General features: G+C 42.5%; 1 protein-coding gene and 1 long non-coding RNA gene across 3 annotated transcripts in view; one reads left to right on the top strand and one right to left on the bottom strand.

Moving 5' to 3' along the window:
- Positions 1-8,063, bottom strand: part of SPAG17 (sperm associated antigen 17) — a 112,486-nt gene extending 104,423 nt beyond the window's left edge. For both annotated transcript variants that reach the window (XM_041124752.1, XM_030020378.1), the window contains exon 1: positions 7,913-8,063. In XM_041124752.1, coding sequence (XP_040980686.1) covers positions 7,913-8,008 — 96 coding nt within the window. In that variant the 5' untranslated portion in view covers positions 8,009-8,063. The remainder of the gene's footprint in view (positions 1-7,912) is intronic.
- Positions 7,965-9,420, top strand: LOC115343852. The gene is made up of 3 exons (XR_003924300.1): positions 7,965-8,173; positions 8,823-8,929; positions 9,076-9,420. It is a non-coding gene; the product is annotated as an uncharacterized LOC115343852 (long non-coding RNA).
- The last annotated feature ends 7,402 nt before the right edge of the window (positions 9,421-16,822 follow it).

Genomic DNA, 16,822 nt, shown 5'->3' with positions numbered 1-16,822 from the left:
AAACACTAGCAGTTTTCAAACGTTTGCAGTAAAATACACATTTTTATGAAAAAAAAAAATCATCTGATTTCAGCATTAAAGAAACGCAGAACAAGAGAAGATTGGAAGACATTATTTAGTGACACACATCCATGAAAGCTTCAAAATGATGTCATTCAAGCAACTTTTACTGGTTACTCTTCTTTCCCACTTCTTCTGCTTTAACCTACTGGGATCCCTTTCAGAAAGCCAGTGGCTATCTCCAGCACATCTACATCCCACTCCAGAGTATTCTCTATCAGCACCAGTGGTGCCTGGGCCATAAGCATTTCCAATGGTTGTGCTGTACACTCTTGAGGAATCACCATTTTTTTTTCACTGCACATCTGCATGTGTAAACTGCAAGGATATCAATAAAACTGCATAAAGGTAAATATGGGAAGACCTTCACTGACATCAAGGCGGTCCCAAGACATGGTCACGCTAATGAGGACCAGGCTAAGCAGAGCCACATACCCGTCCAGTGTGTATCACAGCTGGGAAAGATTTTAAAGACAAATTTAGGAGAGGTTTGTAACTTCACAATTTTGATGGAAATATTTTCATACGTGTATATTATGTACAAAGTCCTTGTGGAAAAGAGGAACAAAACCTGAGTTGATGGCAAAGTAAGGGAAAGGACCGTTCCAAAAAAAGTTAGATATAAATGGTAAAAGGAAAAGTTTCTTCTTCCAGTTTTACTGTACCCTTCTTAATTTGTTCCCTCTCTTAGCTGAAAAAAAGCCTACCTAAATGTTTGCAGTTTGAGTAACTGATGACTTGGGATGGGAGAAAGCAACAGTTGACCTAAGTTTCAAACTAGTAAATGCTTGCATGGAGGGAAACAGTTTGTCATACTCTTAAGGTAACAAAGCATAACATCACATGAATATAGCACGATGTGATTATACATACATGCCCCATTTTTTTAACCACAGACTATTCAGGGAAACAAAAAAAATGGAAAGATTACCTAGGTCACTAAGTGTAGTCTTCTGAAACTGCAAGTAGCTACAGAGCAGACACCTAATCCAAAAGGGTCCCTACAGTTCCACACATCATAAACTTCCTTGATGCTTTATAGCAGCACAAAATAAACCTCAAGTTTTTAAAATTATAAAATGCAGGAGAGTGCAAGCTTATCACTGATGCTCTAGGAGAATGCAAACATGATGGAATTTATGAGAGTGTCCAGCTGACCTGGGGCAGCAGGCACTACTCAACGGAGAAGCAGCAGCAGCAATGGCCTGTGTGGGGACCGCACCAAGTAGTCTGAATTTCTTTTTCCCTTCTAGCTGGGGTAAAGACAGGGGACAATACCTCCTCCTGCCTAAAGCTGCCAAGATAGCCACCGGTGCACAGCACTATGAAAGAGCTAGGTATTCCAATATTATCATCGAAACATGCACACAGAACTTGCAGTTAATCTGAATTCAAGTTAAAAGTTGTCACTGTATAGCTGCCAAGACTTGGACACAAAATCTTTACCGTTCTTTGAACAGAGAGCATTTAGATGTCCATACTTATGCAATACGCAAATGCATCATTTCCTAGGCTTTCAGAATTGAGACTGAAATGCCCTCATGAGACAGCATCCTGATGTTCCCAGCGCTCACCAGCAGAGACGGAGCCTTTGGAACAACCATCCGCCTGTGATGTGAGCTAATGGAGCAACTGGTATCACTATGCTGTCCACTTCGGTGAGGACCACCAAAAGAGGGGAAGGAGGTCCAGTAATTCTCACAGACAGATGCTGACAGCACAAGAGCAGCAAGACTCAGGAATGTCAGGATCTACTCTAGATGTGAGCAGCAATATAGAGCCTGCTCGCACACCTTCCTACAGTTCTTCAGGTATGTGAAGAAATCTCCATTAGAGTCCCAAAACCTCTGCCTTATGCCTTCTTAAGTTCCTCCATAAAACATGCTGGTATCTTGGTGCCCACAAATTAAACCTGCTTAGCACTGATTAGCATCATTCTGCAACAAAGATATCTCTGAAACCTCTCTTCCTTGTAGTCCTGTCTCTTCTTGATCTTTCCACCCCTTGGTCACAACTGTCCCTAGCTCATTTCTCCTTCCATTTCCACTCTTCGCTCCTCATATGAGTTCCACCACTTCTCCTAATGCTTCCCACATCTGTAACTTCCTCCCCTATCTCTCGTCCTCAGTCTCCTTGTCCAGCTAGTCCCTAGTTGCATTATCTGATCCTACTTCCAGCTTTCTCCATCCTCAGATTCCTTCTCCAAATCCTTATTCTCTAGCCCCTCTAATACTTCCCAGGCACTTTCAGACTTAAAGCAAAACATCGGGTAAGTCCTGCTTGTGAAAAATGAATTTTTCAAAAAACTTAGGATTTATCCAAACACAAACATTCTCAGAAAAACGTATGTCCTCAGCAAAACGTATGCTCTTGACATCACTGTGCCACATCTTCTCCCTCCTCTAAATTCTCTGCTTCAAAGAAACAAGCTGCCAAAGCTTCTCCACAGAACAGCTATGAGAATATTTATAGGATAGGCAAAATACTGGCTAATATATTAAAAATAAAATACAAGGAATGAGCCTCTACAAGATAACTGGTAGTGAAAATTATAAACCCACCTAACAATTATACAGAAGTATATGCAACTCAATACGAGGTCTTTTGCGTAAAAATTTAAACAGTGTTAGAGATAGCCCATACCTCCCTAGCTGCAAAATGAAGGAAAAAATATTCCTTTTGTAAAAAAGGTGCAATACCTAGGAATCGGAGCTAGTTAAATACCAGAAAGAGCTACACACACTTTAAGAGCCAATAATGATCCACAATTCCCAGAGCCATTAATAGCATGTCATCTATTTCTAGACTGACCAATTTTGAAGCCCTTGAAGATTTTTCAGAAAAGCTGAACCTCGAGAACAGCAACTTAAGTCAATAAGGACAGCGAATGTGCAGCATTAGTATATGCTCTTTTCTGACCTTCAAAATCCATTATTTTTGCAATATTGCCCTTATATCATCAATACTGTAACAGTATCCTTAATGTTCAAGGCACTGAAAGGATAGAGAAGAAACAGACCCTGCTTCTACAGCTCACCACCTAAAATCACAACATAAAAATGAGAAGGAAAAGCAGTAAAATGTATATGGTTACTTTAAAAATATTTTCTCCCTCAATATACAACTGCTCCTCCACTTAGTTTAATTCTTTCAAATGTTATTGTAGAAGTGAGACCTGAGAAAGGATCTGAAAGAGGACAGATTAGTGACCCTAAGGCTACCTCAAATGAGGTTCCCAGCTTAAAGAACAGGATAGAGAAAACCATAAAAATAACCACTGGAAAAGCATGGAAACAGTCTAGGGAGGCTGCCATTGTGAGTATAATGCAAGCACTACATACTGTGAACAAAGACGACCAAAATGCAGGGAGTAGATAGCCCACAGAAGCAACAATGCCGATTCAAACATGAATGAAAAGAAAAAAAAAAATTGAAGCTGGAAATGTAGCATTGGTAACTGAATACTCCCTAAATAATGTGAAACAAGCTCAAATTAAGGGGAGGCCAGACCACTCTCACTGGAAAACATCCAGTGACAATCATTGTCACAAATGACACTGCCCCCAAACCCCAATTTTAAAACTCTTGGCCGTGTCAAGAGTTGAAACGCACCAAAGTCTCTCTCGGTGTTAGAAATAACCATCTCTGTGGGAAGCTTGTATTTCCCTCAGGTGCAGCCGCTCCAACCCTAGCAAGATCCACCTAACTCTGAAAGCTCCACGTAAGCAGCTAGCAGCTTTCCAAAAATCTTGTTTTCACAAAACACAGAAGGGTGTTTCATCTTCCCCTGATTTTGTTCTCAAGCCTGCACTGTGTCCCTCTACAATGTGATTTTTTCCAACTGTTAAAAACCAGTACACATAGCCTACATATCTCATTTGCCACAGTACTATTGGAATAGCATAGGTATGTTAAAAAAATCTCTAACTTCAATTCACACTGAAGAAAAAAGCAGATGTAGCTCACAAAATTTTGTTTCCTTTTTAAACATACCTTGTTTTCTCTGCTTCATTTCCTAGACACAAAAGGGCAGCTGTTCTAGAGAAGACATTTGAACAAGTCAGGTATACTGTTTATTTTTGCAGTACCAGTTTCTAGATCTCTTTGGCCAGGAAAAGCATCAAGCAGCCATCTCACGCCGCTCCCCGCCTACCCACCAATTCCAGGCAATCTAAGTGTCTGTCGTTTTGCATCATCACTTATTCTTGTGGTATTTAATGTTTTTTTTTGGTTGGTTGGGGTTTTTTATTGGTTATTTTTGGTTTGGTTTTTTTTTGTTTGTTTGGTTTTTTTTCCCCTCTCCTTAGGACCACAACTAGTATGTTCATTACAGCACAATTTCAAATTTGACTGTAATGGCTGAAGAGAAACATTTGAAAACTTAAACTCCAAACATTTGAGCATCAAACAGCAAAGGTTCTTTAATCTCCTGATTTTTTAGTAATGCCTCAGAAATAATGAGATTTATTACTGATTTATGAAGACTTTGAGTGATATTACCTCTAGCACTCCACTTTCAACAGTGAGGGAGCTTCTAAATCAGTAAATACAGCTGGTGTTACTGAGAAAGGTTGCTCATCAGCAATTTTGTAGCCCTAATGTAGTGACTGTGTAGGGCATCACTGCTAAGTAATCTGCAAGTCCACTTTCATTGTCTGCTGATTGACACACACCCATATTACTAATGGATTCTGATTTTAAGAGCCTGAGCTTTTGCTGTATAATCTGGGCAGGTTAGAGAGTATCAAAGCTCAATTCAAAGTTAATTCCTCTCCAAAGAGGAAGCAGTATGAATAGTAATCCAAAGTGGAGCCATCCTATTCAGAACATTTTTAGTGGTTTTACAAGCTTTAATTCCAGTTCAATTTTCAGGCCCTAAAACGCCAATAAAATGAGAGAAACCATACAGATGGTAAGTCAGAGCAGAACGTGGCTTCCAGTTGCTATACTGTTATACTAGCTAATAAGGAGATATAATAGATAACAATTATCTCAATTGTTAAGGGCTGTATTTGCCCAGAATTCACCTTTCACTTGGCAAATATTGCTCTTAAACTACTTAAAGCATGCAAAGTTTAAAACTAAGAATCTTAATTTATGTTTTGTAATTTAATTCTGCAGTGAACCCAGTCAAAATATCTTGATAAACATCTGAAGGCAAATACAACTGGCAGCTCCATGTTCTTCTGTGTAGCACATTAGAAACAAAAAAGATGCATATAAACTATAATGTGAGGCTCTGCAAAATCCATATTTCCTCTGTACATGCTTTTAAGTTGTCTGTTTGCCAGTTTTCACAGTGTGTTTAGTAAAAGCAATTATTTGGTTAGTAAATACCATTTAAATCATATTTTAGTTAGCATACCGTCCATAAAATCTTAACACCACTGGTAAAATGATTCCTTTTCATAGATCAGACTAATAAAATATTGTAAGTCATAAACACACATTAAAACATGAAATTTCATTGCTCAAGTCTATCTGGTACAATTTAAAACCAGTTCTAGTAAATTCCCTTTGACTCCACTAAAGGGAAAGAATATTCTCTAAATTGATACAAGTAAAAGATTTAAAAATTCTTTATACATTAATTATAAGGAGAGAAATTTATTTAATTGATAGGAGTTCCTGTCATCTCCCAAATAATTTCAGATTCATATGGTGTATCACATACAACACTGAGGAATAAGAAATAATTTTGTGGACCGTGTCTGCTCTGGTGACACTTAGAATTAAAGTTGCTCAACACTCTCTTTTACAGGATGCTTTCAGTTCCTGACCTTTATATATTCAAGTTTAAATCTTGTATGCTATAAGATTACTGGGGGGGTGGGGAGGGATAGCGTGGTTAGGCTATTTGCAGAATGAGATCCAGTTTTTAAAAATCATGTTTATCCTTTAATAAAAAAACCCTATGTGATTAAGTAATTAAGCTATCCCATTCCCTCCATGTTCAAGAGGAAGGAATTAAGTTTGGCAGCACAGCCATACTTGTCTCAAAGATGTGCTTTTACAGAGCATGTTTATTTATATGAAGTATAGCCACATTTGGCCATACTTGATGAATCTTGATTCACGCATGCTCAGAAGAGATTTGTTGGCATTTGACAGTTTTGCACCGAGTATGCTCCTGCCCATGACTGCAAGAGCTGAATAAGAATTTTCCTGCAATAAGAAATCTCAGCGGCTGCCCAGCATCACAGAAGCTTATGTTCAAGTTGACCACAGCAGGGAGACAGTTTTTCCCAAGTTCCCAAGGCCCTGCCTGCTAACAACAAGACGGAGAAAGTGGAATTGGCTTAACTGGAACAAAAAACAGTTGGACAATACCAGAATTAAGGAATCAAGGAATCTTAATTCAGTGCCCATGGGTATAGGCATTAAGATAATCTTTAATTAGGTGATCACATATTTCTTCCTACAGAATTCTCGCCCCATTCAGTGAACATATTCAACATTTCTTTCCATCTGCCTCAATGTGTGGTCCTGAATAATCCTAATTCTGGCATTTCCTAAATTTTGAGCATTTTACTTCCTACCTTTTAAAATACTTCAATACAATGGTTTGCATTTAACAAATGTAATAAATTACATGTAGAAGCAGCAGAACAAAGCACTTTGTTCAGTGAATTCACTGGACAATATCCACAACCACAATAAACACCACCATAAAAAAAAAAAATCAATCGCTAATTGGCACCTTGCTAGTAAGTGCAGGAGAAAGGTCAGAAGCCGAGTAGGTGATGGAGACTGAACCTCTACCCCCTTCTCATGCTTCAGGGAGGTTCTCCTGGAGTAGTGGCGAGATTCAGGAGTGGGGAAAAGGCTCAAGCACCTTTGAACTCTACTGAAAAATCTACGTTCTAGGGAAAAATGGAAAACAGCAGCCTTAGCCGAGCACCTTACTTCAAAAAGTGATTTGGTTTGGCTAAACTTGTACTATATGGTTACTACCAAGTAATAAAAGTAAAAGCAAGTAAGTATTTAAGAGACTTTTGGACATCTGTGGCATTTTTGGGAAAACTAATTAGCCAGTTTAAAAGCCTCCACCTGAATTCAAAAGTCCTCATACTTAACCAGAACTGCTGGCATATTGGGGGAGAAAAAAAAAAAGCAACCCCAAACCCAGCAACAACCACCAAAAACCACCAAAAAATTAAAAACATTTTTAATAGGGCACAACAGAAACCCACCAAACAAGGAAGCCATGGCAGTCGTTTGTCTCACTTGCAGAAGCAGCGCTAGATAAACACATGCTAGACAAATATTATTGTTTGCTAAACTACTACCCTATTTTGAAACCAAATTCTCTCTTGCAAGTCAAGATTTATTAGAATTACATTGCTTACATAGAACCTGGAAAGCTAAATATGCCTTTAGATCCTCACACGCTGTAAAAGAAAAAAGAAAAAAAAAGTGCCTTTTAGCTGCACACACTCAAGCAGGAAAATTACAGCCTCACATTTTCAACGCCACAGCTAATGCTGTGTCAGCACCTCCATCAAACCTCGTGGTTCAGCAGTTTATAAAAAGCTCACTCCCGGGCCGAAATTTGGCACCCAGAGCCCCCCCCCCCCCCCCCCAAAAAAAAAAAAAAAAAAAAAGTGCCGAGGAGGAAAAGCAAGAAACCCGCTGGGCTCCGTGGCCCCGGGGGGCAAAGGGGGAGCAGCTCCGCCGCCCACCGGGCCGACCCACCGCCCTCCCCGGGCCGACCCTGGGGACCCGGCGGGGGACAACCTGCGACCACCGGGGCCGCTCCTCAGGCCGGGACCCCCGTCGTCGTCGTCCCCCCCCTTCACCCCTTCAGCTCCCGGGACCGCCCGCCCCGCCACCCCCCCACGGCTGCCTTCACCTCCTGGAGGCGGGCAGCCACCAGCGCGGCCTCCCAGCTCTTGTCCGCGGCCCCCGCCGAGGCCACCCCGCCGCTCTTGAACCGTTTCGGGCCCATGGCGGATAAAAAACGGCTTCACGCCTCCGCTCCTTAGCGACGGGGCTTTCCGGCCGGGGCCGGTCGTGTGGGACGTGCCTGCGGCCGGCGGGGAGGGGAAGCTCCGCGGTCGGCGGCTTTACTCGCCTCACGGAGCCGCCGGGCTTGAGGCGGGAAAGCGGACAGGTGTGTGAGGGAAGGCGGGAAGGCGGGCGGGCCCGCTCCCCGGCCGAAAACCGCTCTCCAAATACTACCAGATGTGACGGGGAGCGGGAGGGGAGAGGGAGGCAGGCTTGGGGAGAAAGCAGGAGAGCTGCCAAGATAAAGAATTCATTACAGAGGAGTCGTGTCGTGATCTCACGCTGGAGACGAGTGAAATATTCGGTGGGATTTAACATTTGGTGAAACGTACCCCAAACCACATGCTCCCCTTCCCCCACTCCCTTACACCGACCAGGGTTGTTGCTCACGGCCTACGAATCTTTATTTTAATTTCGTCGGAGCCTTGAAGCCCTGCCGTGCAGCGCGTTACTGCTTTAGTCAGAGCTTCGTTCCGGGATGATCCTGAACCGTGCTGAATAAAACACCTTAAACTACACGGTTTTAGCGGAGAAGCAGGAATTCGGGTTCGTGGGGGACGTAACAGGCAAGTCTCCTATCATCTCGGTCTGCAGACCGAGTATCTGTATCTTCCCCGGGTTCGCAGACAGTGATGTAGTTTATAACATGGGAAAGCTGCACAGTAGATTTGCCAACACCCATAAACATCTTCCCCCGCCCCGTTTCTTGGCTGGCGTCCATTTTTCTCTTTTTGAGGTTTTCTTTTGTTGTCCAGAGAAAAAAATCAAGACTTCGATCGTTCACAGAAAGAGGCAGTGTGACGTTCCCGCCGTACCCTTGCTCTTCATTAAAGTCTTGGATATGCAGCCTGTGCCTGCTGAGGTACGCTGAGAGAGTATGGGAAAGAGGAACAGGGCAGGATCACCAGTCCACGCAGCAGAACAGGACAGAGGTGTGGGGCGGAATGCACAGATAATGGTGCCGAATATCCTTATTATGAACCACTCTTCTGATTTTTCACGGCTCAGTTTGCAGGGCTGGATGTAAGCTTCAGGAGGACCAACTGGAGAGGGTTGTGCACCCGGATCCTGCTGGTATGGCTGGAAATATGCACTACCATGATGTCCGTGGGAGACGACACCTGCTTAATTATGCCCACACCTGGATCTGTATGCTCAGGATCCTTAGGAAGGTTAAAAACCAGCAAGACTGATGTCAGCCTACAAACAGCTCTGAGAACATGAACAATAGCTGTGAAAACCACGAACCGGCCTGTTTATATCTATTGTATGCTTGCTTGGATGCATAAGGGTTATTTGAAGGAAATTGTTTTGTTCTGCTGCGTACCGTCTTAGTAAACGAATCTGGATAACTTCTTGTTTGCAGTTGTTGGATGCTGTAGCAGATCGCGAGTTAAGCTGAAGTAGGACAGACGATCGCTGGGAGCTTATACCAGCTCATTTAAAATTACCTCCCCAGTGTCCCGAACAAAGGAGAGAAAGAAATTGTATTTATTCCCTGTCACAAAAGGCTCTAGCGTAGAGTCCTAAAATAGGTTCTCCAGTAGTGAAGTCAACTAAAGACGTCTCCTGTTTGGCTGCTTGTCCCTGTCCATTTGGTTGTGCTGCCAAAGATGCTTGTAGGCCAAGCTGTGAACCAGATCACTGAAACCCTCTTGGTTAAATCCTCCAACAGACAAAAGAGCCAATTCAAAAATATTGGGAAACTACAGCTGTTGTTTCCTCCAAATAATCTGGACTGCAAACCACCCAGTTCTCGCTGAGCCATCTGAAAACCTTCAGCTTCCTTCTGATAACTAAAAGATGAAGTTGCTGCAATCTTAAAACTTGTATTAGCAAAACGGAATGTAATTCAACTATACCAATAAGCCACAGATGAGAAGAATAGGCAAATTAAGGATCTAGAGAGATGATACACAGTTTGGGGTACTTTCTGAACAAAAAAGGAATGTGCAGATGTAAGCCCGACATTTCTGTGTAATGAAATTGGGTCTACCATTAGTGCAAGAGTTAATGGGCCTATCTGTGATGACTTTGTGTATGACAAGAATATTTATGGTGCCATTTTCAGGGAGAGTGGCAACCTAAAAATCATAAAGTCAGCCTTTTATTTTCTGACTTATTAAAAAACATCATTTGTGAATACATGACTGGAGTAACCAAAGCCATGAATTTACAATACGCTCGCAATTCTGAATACCACTCTGTGTAAATAAAAGGTAGCTGCCTTTCCCTGGGAGAGGAGTTAACAAGCCTGTGTATTCTGAATTTGCACGGCAGGGTAAGAAAGCGTACATGGTTAATACTGCAGAGTAGCTAGACGAAGTAACATGTTCCTGTGCCCACACTTTTAATAATAATATAGAAGGGATATTTTAAAATTAGGTATACTCTTTACCTCCTTCGGGAAGAAGAAACATTGGTTGCCTTTTATTTTAGGGTGACTTGAAGAACATTTGCACTTACTTGTTCTCCAGTAAAGTGTGGGGAGTGGAAAGGCATTACTAGTTGTAAAAGTCATGTCTTCCCTACTTCATATTTCCTGAAAGACTACAGTTGACTAAAGAACTAGTAAAGGTTTGGATCTTAAATAATTAAAGCCTGATTGACTGAGAGGAGAATTAATTTTAATCGTGCTTGCCCTTTTTATTTTTTTTAAGTGCTTATTTTAAATGCTTGACAAATATTTGGAAAAAACGATCTTTTCAGTAAGAACCATCAAATTCTCGCCTTCAGTTGAGAAGTGAGTAAAGAGCCCTCTTTGCCTGAGTCCTTAAGAACACACTTAATTGCTTTATATTGCTTTCATAAGATTTAAATGTTTCTTAAACGGGGAGGCTTCCTGAATTATGGCTTCAGAAAGCTGTTTCCGTTTTAGAAAACTTTCCAGAAGGTTGTCTAGAACAGCTAACATGGCCTTCAGCAACTGCTAAGGAAAACAGTCCTTCATATTCCTTATATTTCTAAAAGAAGAGGAAAGGTATAAAAAAAAAGTACACCTTTTTTTTTTTTTTTTTTTTTTTTTTCAGAACACTGTGTCGTCCTTTTTCCCTCAAAAAGAAAGAAAGGTAAGAACATAAAACTTTCCTTTCCAGTTTCATAGCACTGCAGCATCTGGGCTGGGAACAGCTTTTGCTTGAAGTTTGGAACCCCCCAGGACACAACCGTCTCACAAGGTGCACACATTTGGCAGCTATGGCGTGTGTTTCCACAGCCTCCCTGAACTTTCACACACCAAGTTGGATGTAGGAGGTCTTTGCCTACAGTTGCTGCTCTGGCCACCAAATGATTCCTTGTAATTTATTTCTCAGTCTCTAAATTCGTTTATCTAATTTGCATAAAGCTTCCCACATGGACTGCATTGGCCTCGTGGATGCGGATCAAATATCTGTCTTGGCTTTAGGATCTAGAAAGCTTATTTCTACATCAGTAAGTTATAAGTGCATGTGGCCTGAAAGGGACAAAGGTTAAGCTGAGCATAAATATATTAATGCACTCCCCTTCTGAACGCAGCATGGTGCGCTTATAATTTTTCTAGCGCCAAAGGTCGGTAATTTCTTAACTAGACTGGGTTCTAACCATAATGAAACAATAAAATACTCTCCTCCTCAGATTGTAACAGGCCTTCCTAATAAGATAAGGGTTGCTAGATGCTTGCTGAATGATGAGAACATGCAGGGATGGTTAGAGAGAAAGGGAACAGCTAAATTGTAAAGACAATACAATTCAGTCAAGTCCATCCACCACATGGCAAGGACTGCCCTCTGATGCTGGGCCACTACATGCACAAAACAATAGACCTAACCTATTTAAGCCTGTTTGTCTAATAACGTGGCCAAAATCAAAGCAGGTTGTAGATATCCCCTTCTCCCTCGGGCTCTAGCATTTCATGCTGGCCTGGCCAGTCACTGTTTTTTCTTCACTCAAATATTTCCCGTCAAGCTGAGTTACAAATGTATGTGGCCTCTGTTGTTTATCACAAGCGTAACACGCAGAACAGATCAAACTTCCTTTATACATACAAATAAGTTTACATTTAAGAGTCTCCACCAACTTTGTTTTACTGGGAAAAAAAGCTTACAAGGCCCTGCATTTAATTTCAGAAAAGATGCTTTCGTAGTCTGCTCTCTCCCACGTGCCTGCATGTGCGAGGAGAATGCTTTTTCCTCTCTATAGCCAATGGTATAAGGATTTCTGGCAAAGCTCAAAATGAAATCCATTATCATCTGTCAGTAAAAAGACTTCCAAATTCCAGCTGGATGCTGTGCAACAGTCGCTTTAAAGAAAGACTCCCTCTGCATTTGGTATTGTAGCTCTACTGTCTCTAGGTAACTGAATTTTGGAAGCAGTTCAGTGCTGCCAGTCAGCAAAAAAGTCCAATTTCAGATATCTCAGGCTCTATTCCTGCCCCTTTCCAAGACAGAGCACGAGGTTTTATTCTTCTCCCTAAAGAAATAAATCCAAAGAAAACATTTTCCCACCCTTCCACCTCCAGCCCATTCTCCTGCACTTTCAAATCCTGTATCATTGCCTGCTTTCTTCTGGCACTAAAGGAATAGTTTCCCTATGGTTAGAGGGTCCTCCATGGAGATCTGCTTCTGTAGCACTCCTCACTCCTACCACCGTCAAGAAAGGGAGTCTTACACAGAAGTGCCGAGCACTAACCACTAACCTTTCTCAATAGCCAAACAAAGCAAAGTCCAAATAAGTGGAATTTGAAACATTATACCATTACTGGTGCAAAAATAAAAATGTTTCTAATCCATTAAAAACAAACATTAACGCCATGGAGGGTAAACAGACCTGAGATGTATGCCAGAGTTTGCACTGAAAATACTGGCAATAAGTGGTGGAAACACATGGTGTGTTTGTTTATTTTTTAAAGGAGGTTATTTTTCAAAATAAATGCAATCTGAACTGGACTTGGAGTAATTAAATGGCTAGAACCATAATTCTTTGGCCTTGGCATCCTAATTCCGTGAACTCGTGTTTGGGTGGTTTTTAACTGAATTTTCAGAGGTTAATGTCTAATTGCAGAATAACTAAATTGCAACAATATATATTACTCTGAAACTGTTGCTCCAACTTTAATTCCCCCTCCTTTCTTTCCAATCTATTTCCCTGAGCAGATACACTCCCCAGTAGATCTAGTTCAGTGAGTAGGTTTGGGAAAGAAGTACATGGAGTAATGACTATTTCCTCCCCCGTTTCAGCACCTGTGTCTCTTGGTCATACTTGTACCTAAAATCAGCCTTATACAACAGCCGTGATTAAACTTCCCGGTCCTAGGACTGTATCCCAAAACACCGTCATGCCTTACCTTATCATCCACTAAATCCTTTACTCTTCCGTAAACCTGAAGTCTAACTATCGTCTCCTTACCTCAGGCCAGAACAGCAGCCTGTGCTTCTCTCTTTCCCACCTGCGTCATTCCTACTTCACAAGCTTTTCTTATTCTGCATCGCCAAAATTCAAGCTGGACCCCTGGTTTGGGTTTGTGTCGTGGGGTTTTGGTACCAGGAGAGGGGCTGCAGGGGTGGCTCCTGTGAGAAGCTGCTAGAAGCTTCCCCGGCTCCAAGTTGGACCTGCCTCTGGCCAACGCTGAGCCCATCAGTGACGGTGGTAGTGCCTCTGGGAGAACAGATTTAAGAAGGGGAACCTGCAGTGAGTAGTGGGATTGGAATGTGAGAGGAACCCCTCTGCAGATACCGAGGTCAGTGAAGGAGGAGGAGGAGGAGGTGCGCTGGAGGAGGCTGATGCCCCCGCAGCCCGTGGTGAGACGGCAGGCTGTCCGCCCCAGCCCATGGAGATCCACGGTGGAGCAGATGCCCACCTGCGGCCCGGGGAGGAGCCCACGCTGAAGCAGGGGGATTTCCCGAAGATGGCCGTGACTCCATGGGAAAGCCCGCGCTGGAGCAGTCTGTGCCTGAAGGACTGCAGCCCGCGGAAAGTACCCATGCTGGAGAAGTTCGTGAAGGACTGTGTCCCATGGGAGGGACCCCACACCGGAGCAGAGGACGAGTGAGGAGTCCTCCCCCTGAGGAGGAAGGCGCGGCAGAGACAACGTGTGATGAACTGACCCCAACCCCCATTCCCTGTCCCTCTGCACTGCTGGGGGGGGAGGAGGTAGAGAAAATTGGGAGTGGAGTTGAGCTGGGAAGGAGGGAGGGGTGGGGGAAGGTGTTTTAAGATTTGGTTGTACTTCTCATTATCCTTGCTTTGATTTGATTGGTAGTAAATTAAATTGATTTTGTTTTTTCCCCAAGTTGAGCCTGTCTTTTGCCCGTGACCATAGGTGGTGAGTGGTCCCTCCCTGTCCTTGTCTCGACCCGTGAGCGTTTCTTTCTATTTTCTCCTCCTCATCCCATGGGGCCGGGGCGGGGGGAGAAGTGAGCGAGCTGCTCTGTGGTGCTTTGTTGCCGGCTGGGCTTAAACCACGACAACCCCAACCCCCTGAAATACTTCCCCTTGGCCAACATGTACCCTGCCTGTGTCAGCAGACTGCGGCACCGTAAAGACTCAAAGCCAGCATCTCCCAGCAGCAGCAGATCTTTCACATTTGAAGGACCAGCACCTCTCTCCTGCCAGTCCTTGCTTCTAGATGCAGCCGGTCCATGCGGTCGGTGATACTCCTGCCGAGCACCCCAGCCTGCGAGCTCCTGGCACAGCGCTCCGGTGCAAGTATGTATGCAGATGTGGTCCTCTCCCTCATCAGCTGTGCTGGAGTGCCTCCTCCCTTACACTTCGTTGAGCACCCCACTACCACCCTTTCCCAGGGGACATATGAAATGAAAGAATGTGGGAAGGCTGGGTACTGCAATAGCTGATGAGTTGAGTTCACAACCTAAAATTTGGCCAGCCATCCTATAGAAACTTCTATAGATAATTTAGCAATTTACTTATTTCTGAGCTATTATTAGAAGCATGGTGAGACCCAGATGATGGGAATGAGCAGGCTGTGAGCAGTGTCTGCCTGCCAGGGCTTCATCTTGCACCCTCCTACCAAGATAAGTGAGACATGGAAAGCGTTATGAAATGTGGCTTACCTTTGTGGAATTATCTGTAATGGAGGAGTATTCTTCAGCTGCTTTGGATGGACGCTCTGCAGTTAGGCAAAGTAACCACAAAAAAAGACAGTTTCCTGCCCCCCAAAGTCTGCTTATGTATCCTATGTGCAAGATTTTAGTGAGTCTTAACAATACGGGAAGTTGAAAGAAAATGTGCTGTCTTTGTTTCTGCAAATGACAGCAAAACCAGGGCTCTGTCCAATTTCTGCGTTTCTTAAATTAGCTATTTGAGGTAGAGCAGATTTAATTTAAAATTCTCAGAAAACCAATTCTTTAAAGAGCAAGTGAAATAATTTTAGGAAAGGTAAATGATATTTTCATCCCTATCAGACTCTAACACCTGCTTTAATGTAAAATCTCCACTTACTACTGACAGGTGTTGTATAATAAATAAAAGTTGGAAAGCAGAATCAGTAACACCTTATCATCAACATTGTACACCTTTTGCCATGACCAGCCATTCATACAGATTCAGTAAGCTTTAAACAAATAAAATGCGGCAAGTGTTTACATTATAGTGTTACAGAGATCAAGTTTAAAAGGATTTCTAATTAGCACTTTTCTTAGTTAACAAACTGTGCTAGCACAAATTCCCATCAGCCAAATTCCTTAATTCACATTAACAGCAGTCAGAATGAAAAATCAGGCGTTTTTCCATCTCTCTCCATCTCATTACTGCAGACAAAGGAAAACATTTACTGTGGCAGGGCTGCAAAATGCTGAGGGCCATCAATGGAAAAGGTACACTAGTTAACTAAAATCTGGCCATGCTCCCAATGCATTGACCTGCCTGTGCCAGTGTTTTCAGATCATGCCATCCTTAATGCTTATTTTGTTATCTAGTGATTTTTAAGGGAGGTCCTAGCCAGCATTTGCAAATAATGTGGAGAGATGTGAGATAAACAGCTGAGCTCAGCAGTTCGGCCCAATGTACTGGCTGTGGTGTCTAAACCCTAATTCTCTTCTACACGGATATATTCTGAGTACACAAACACCATAAAGTCATTGTGACTGTCTGTCATCAGGTATGACAAAGTAAGACTGTGAGCAAAATGGAAGCAAGCAGAATTTCTTAGCTTGCTTTAAAATACGTGTTAAATGCCAACAGAAAGCTTTTTTTGGTGAACATGTCTTCATCCGTTTGCCTTGAATCATCTTTGCTTTTCTTCATCATCCCACAAAATCCTGTGATGACTAAGCAATAACAATTTAAAGAAAGCACTGATGAATTAGTTATTTTCACTGCAAAGTCCCGTCAGTAAACCTTCAGTGCCATTACTGCCAGTGTGGATCAATGAAGTGCAACTTGTCTGGTTTTCTCTTATACAGAAGTCTGACATTTGCAAGATTTATTTGAACTTTTTTTGGATTTTGCAACACCCACTATTGCTTTCCAGGACAGAAAATTAATGAACTGAAATTGAAAGGCTGTCTTCTGGTCTAATGATGTTTAGACAACACTAGAAAGACAGAGAGCTATGCCACCAAGAAGTGTGAGAGTTTGGGTGTAACAGAAGGCTATTCTGAAACCGAATCACTCCTTGGGTAGTTTTCATTTCAGAGGTGATGGAATTGTATTTCGGAGATCATAACGTAGCTCTTGCACAAAAGGTTCAATCAGCACTTTCTGTTCCTTTTTAGAGCTTAGTACTTGGGATTCCAAGCTGGTGCAAATATATCGCTGTTAT

This window comes from Aquila chrysaetos, chromosome 7 (genome assembly GCF_900496995.4).
Source record: "Aquila chrysaetos chrysaetos chromosome 7, bAquChr1.4, whole genome shotgun sequence".
NCBI lineage: Eukaryota > Metazoa > Chordata > Aves > Accipitriformes > Accipitridae > Aquila > Aquila chrysaetos.
This window is presented reverse-complemented; position numbering and strand designations above follow the sequence as displayed.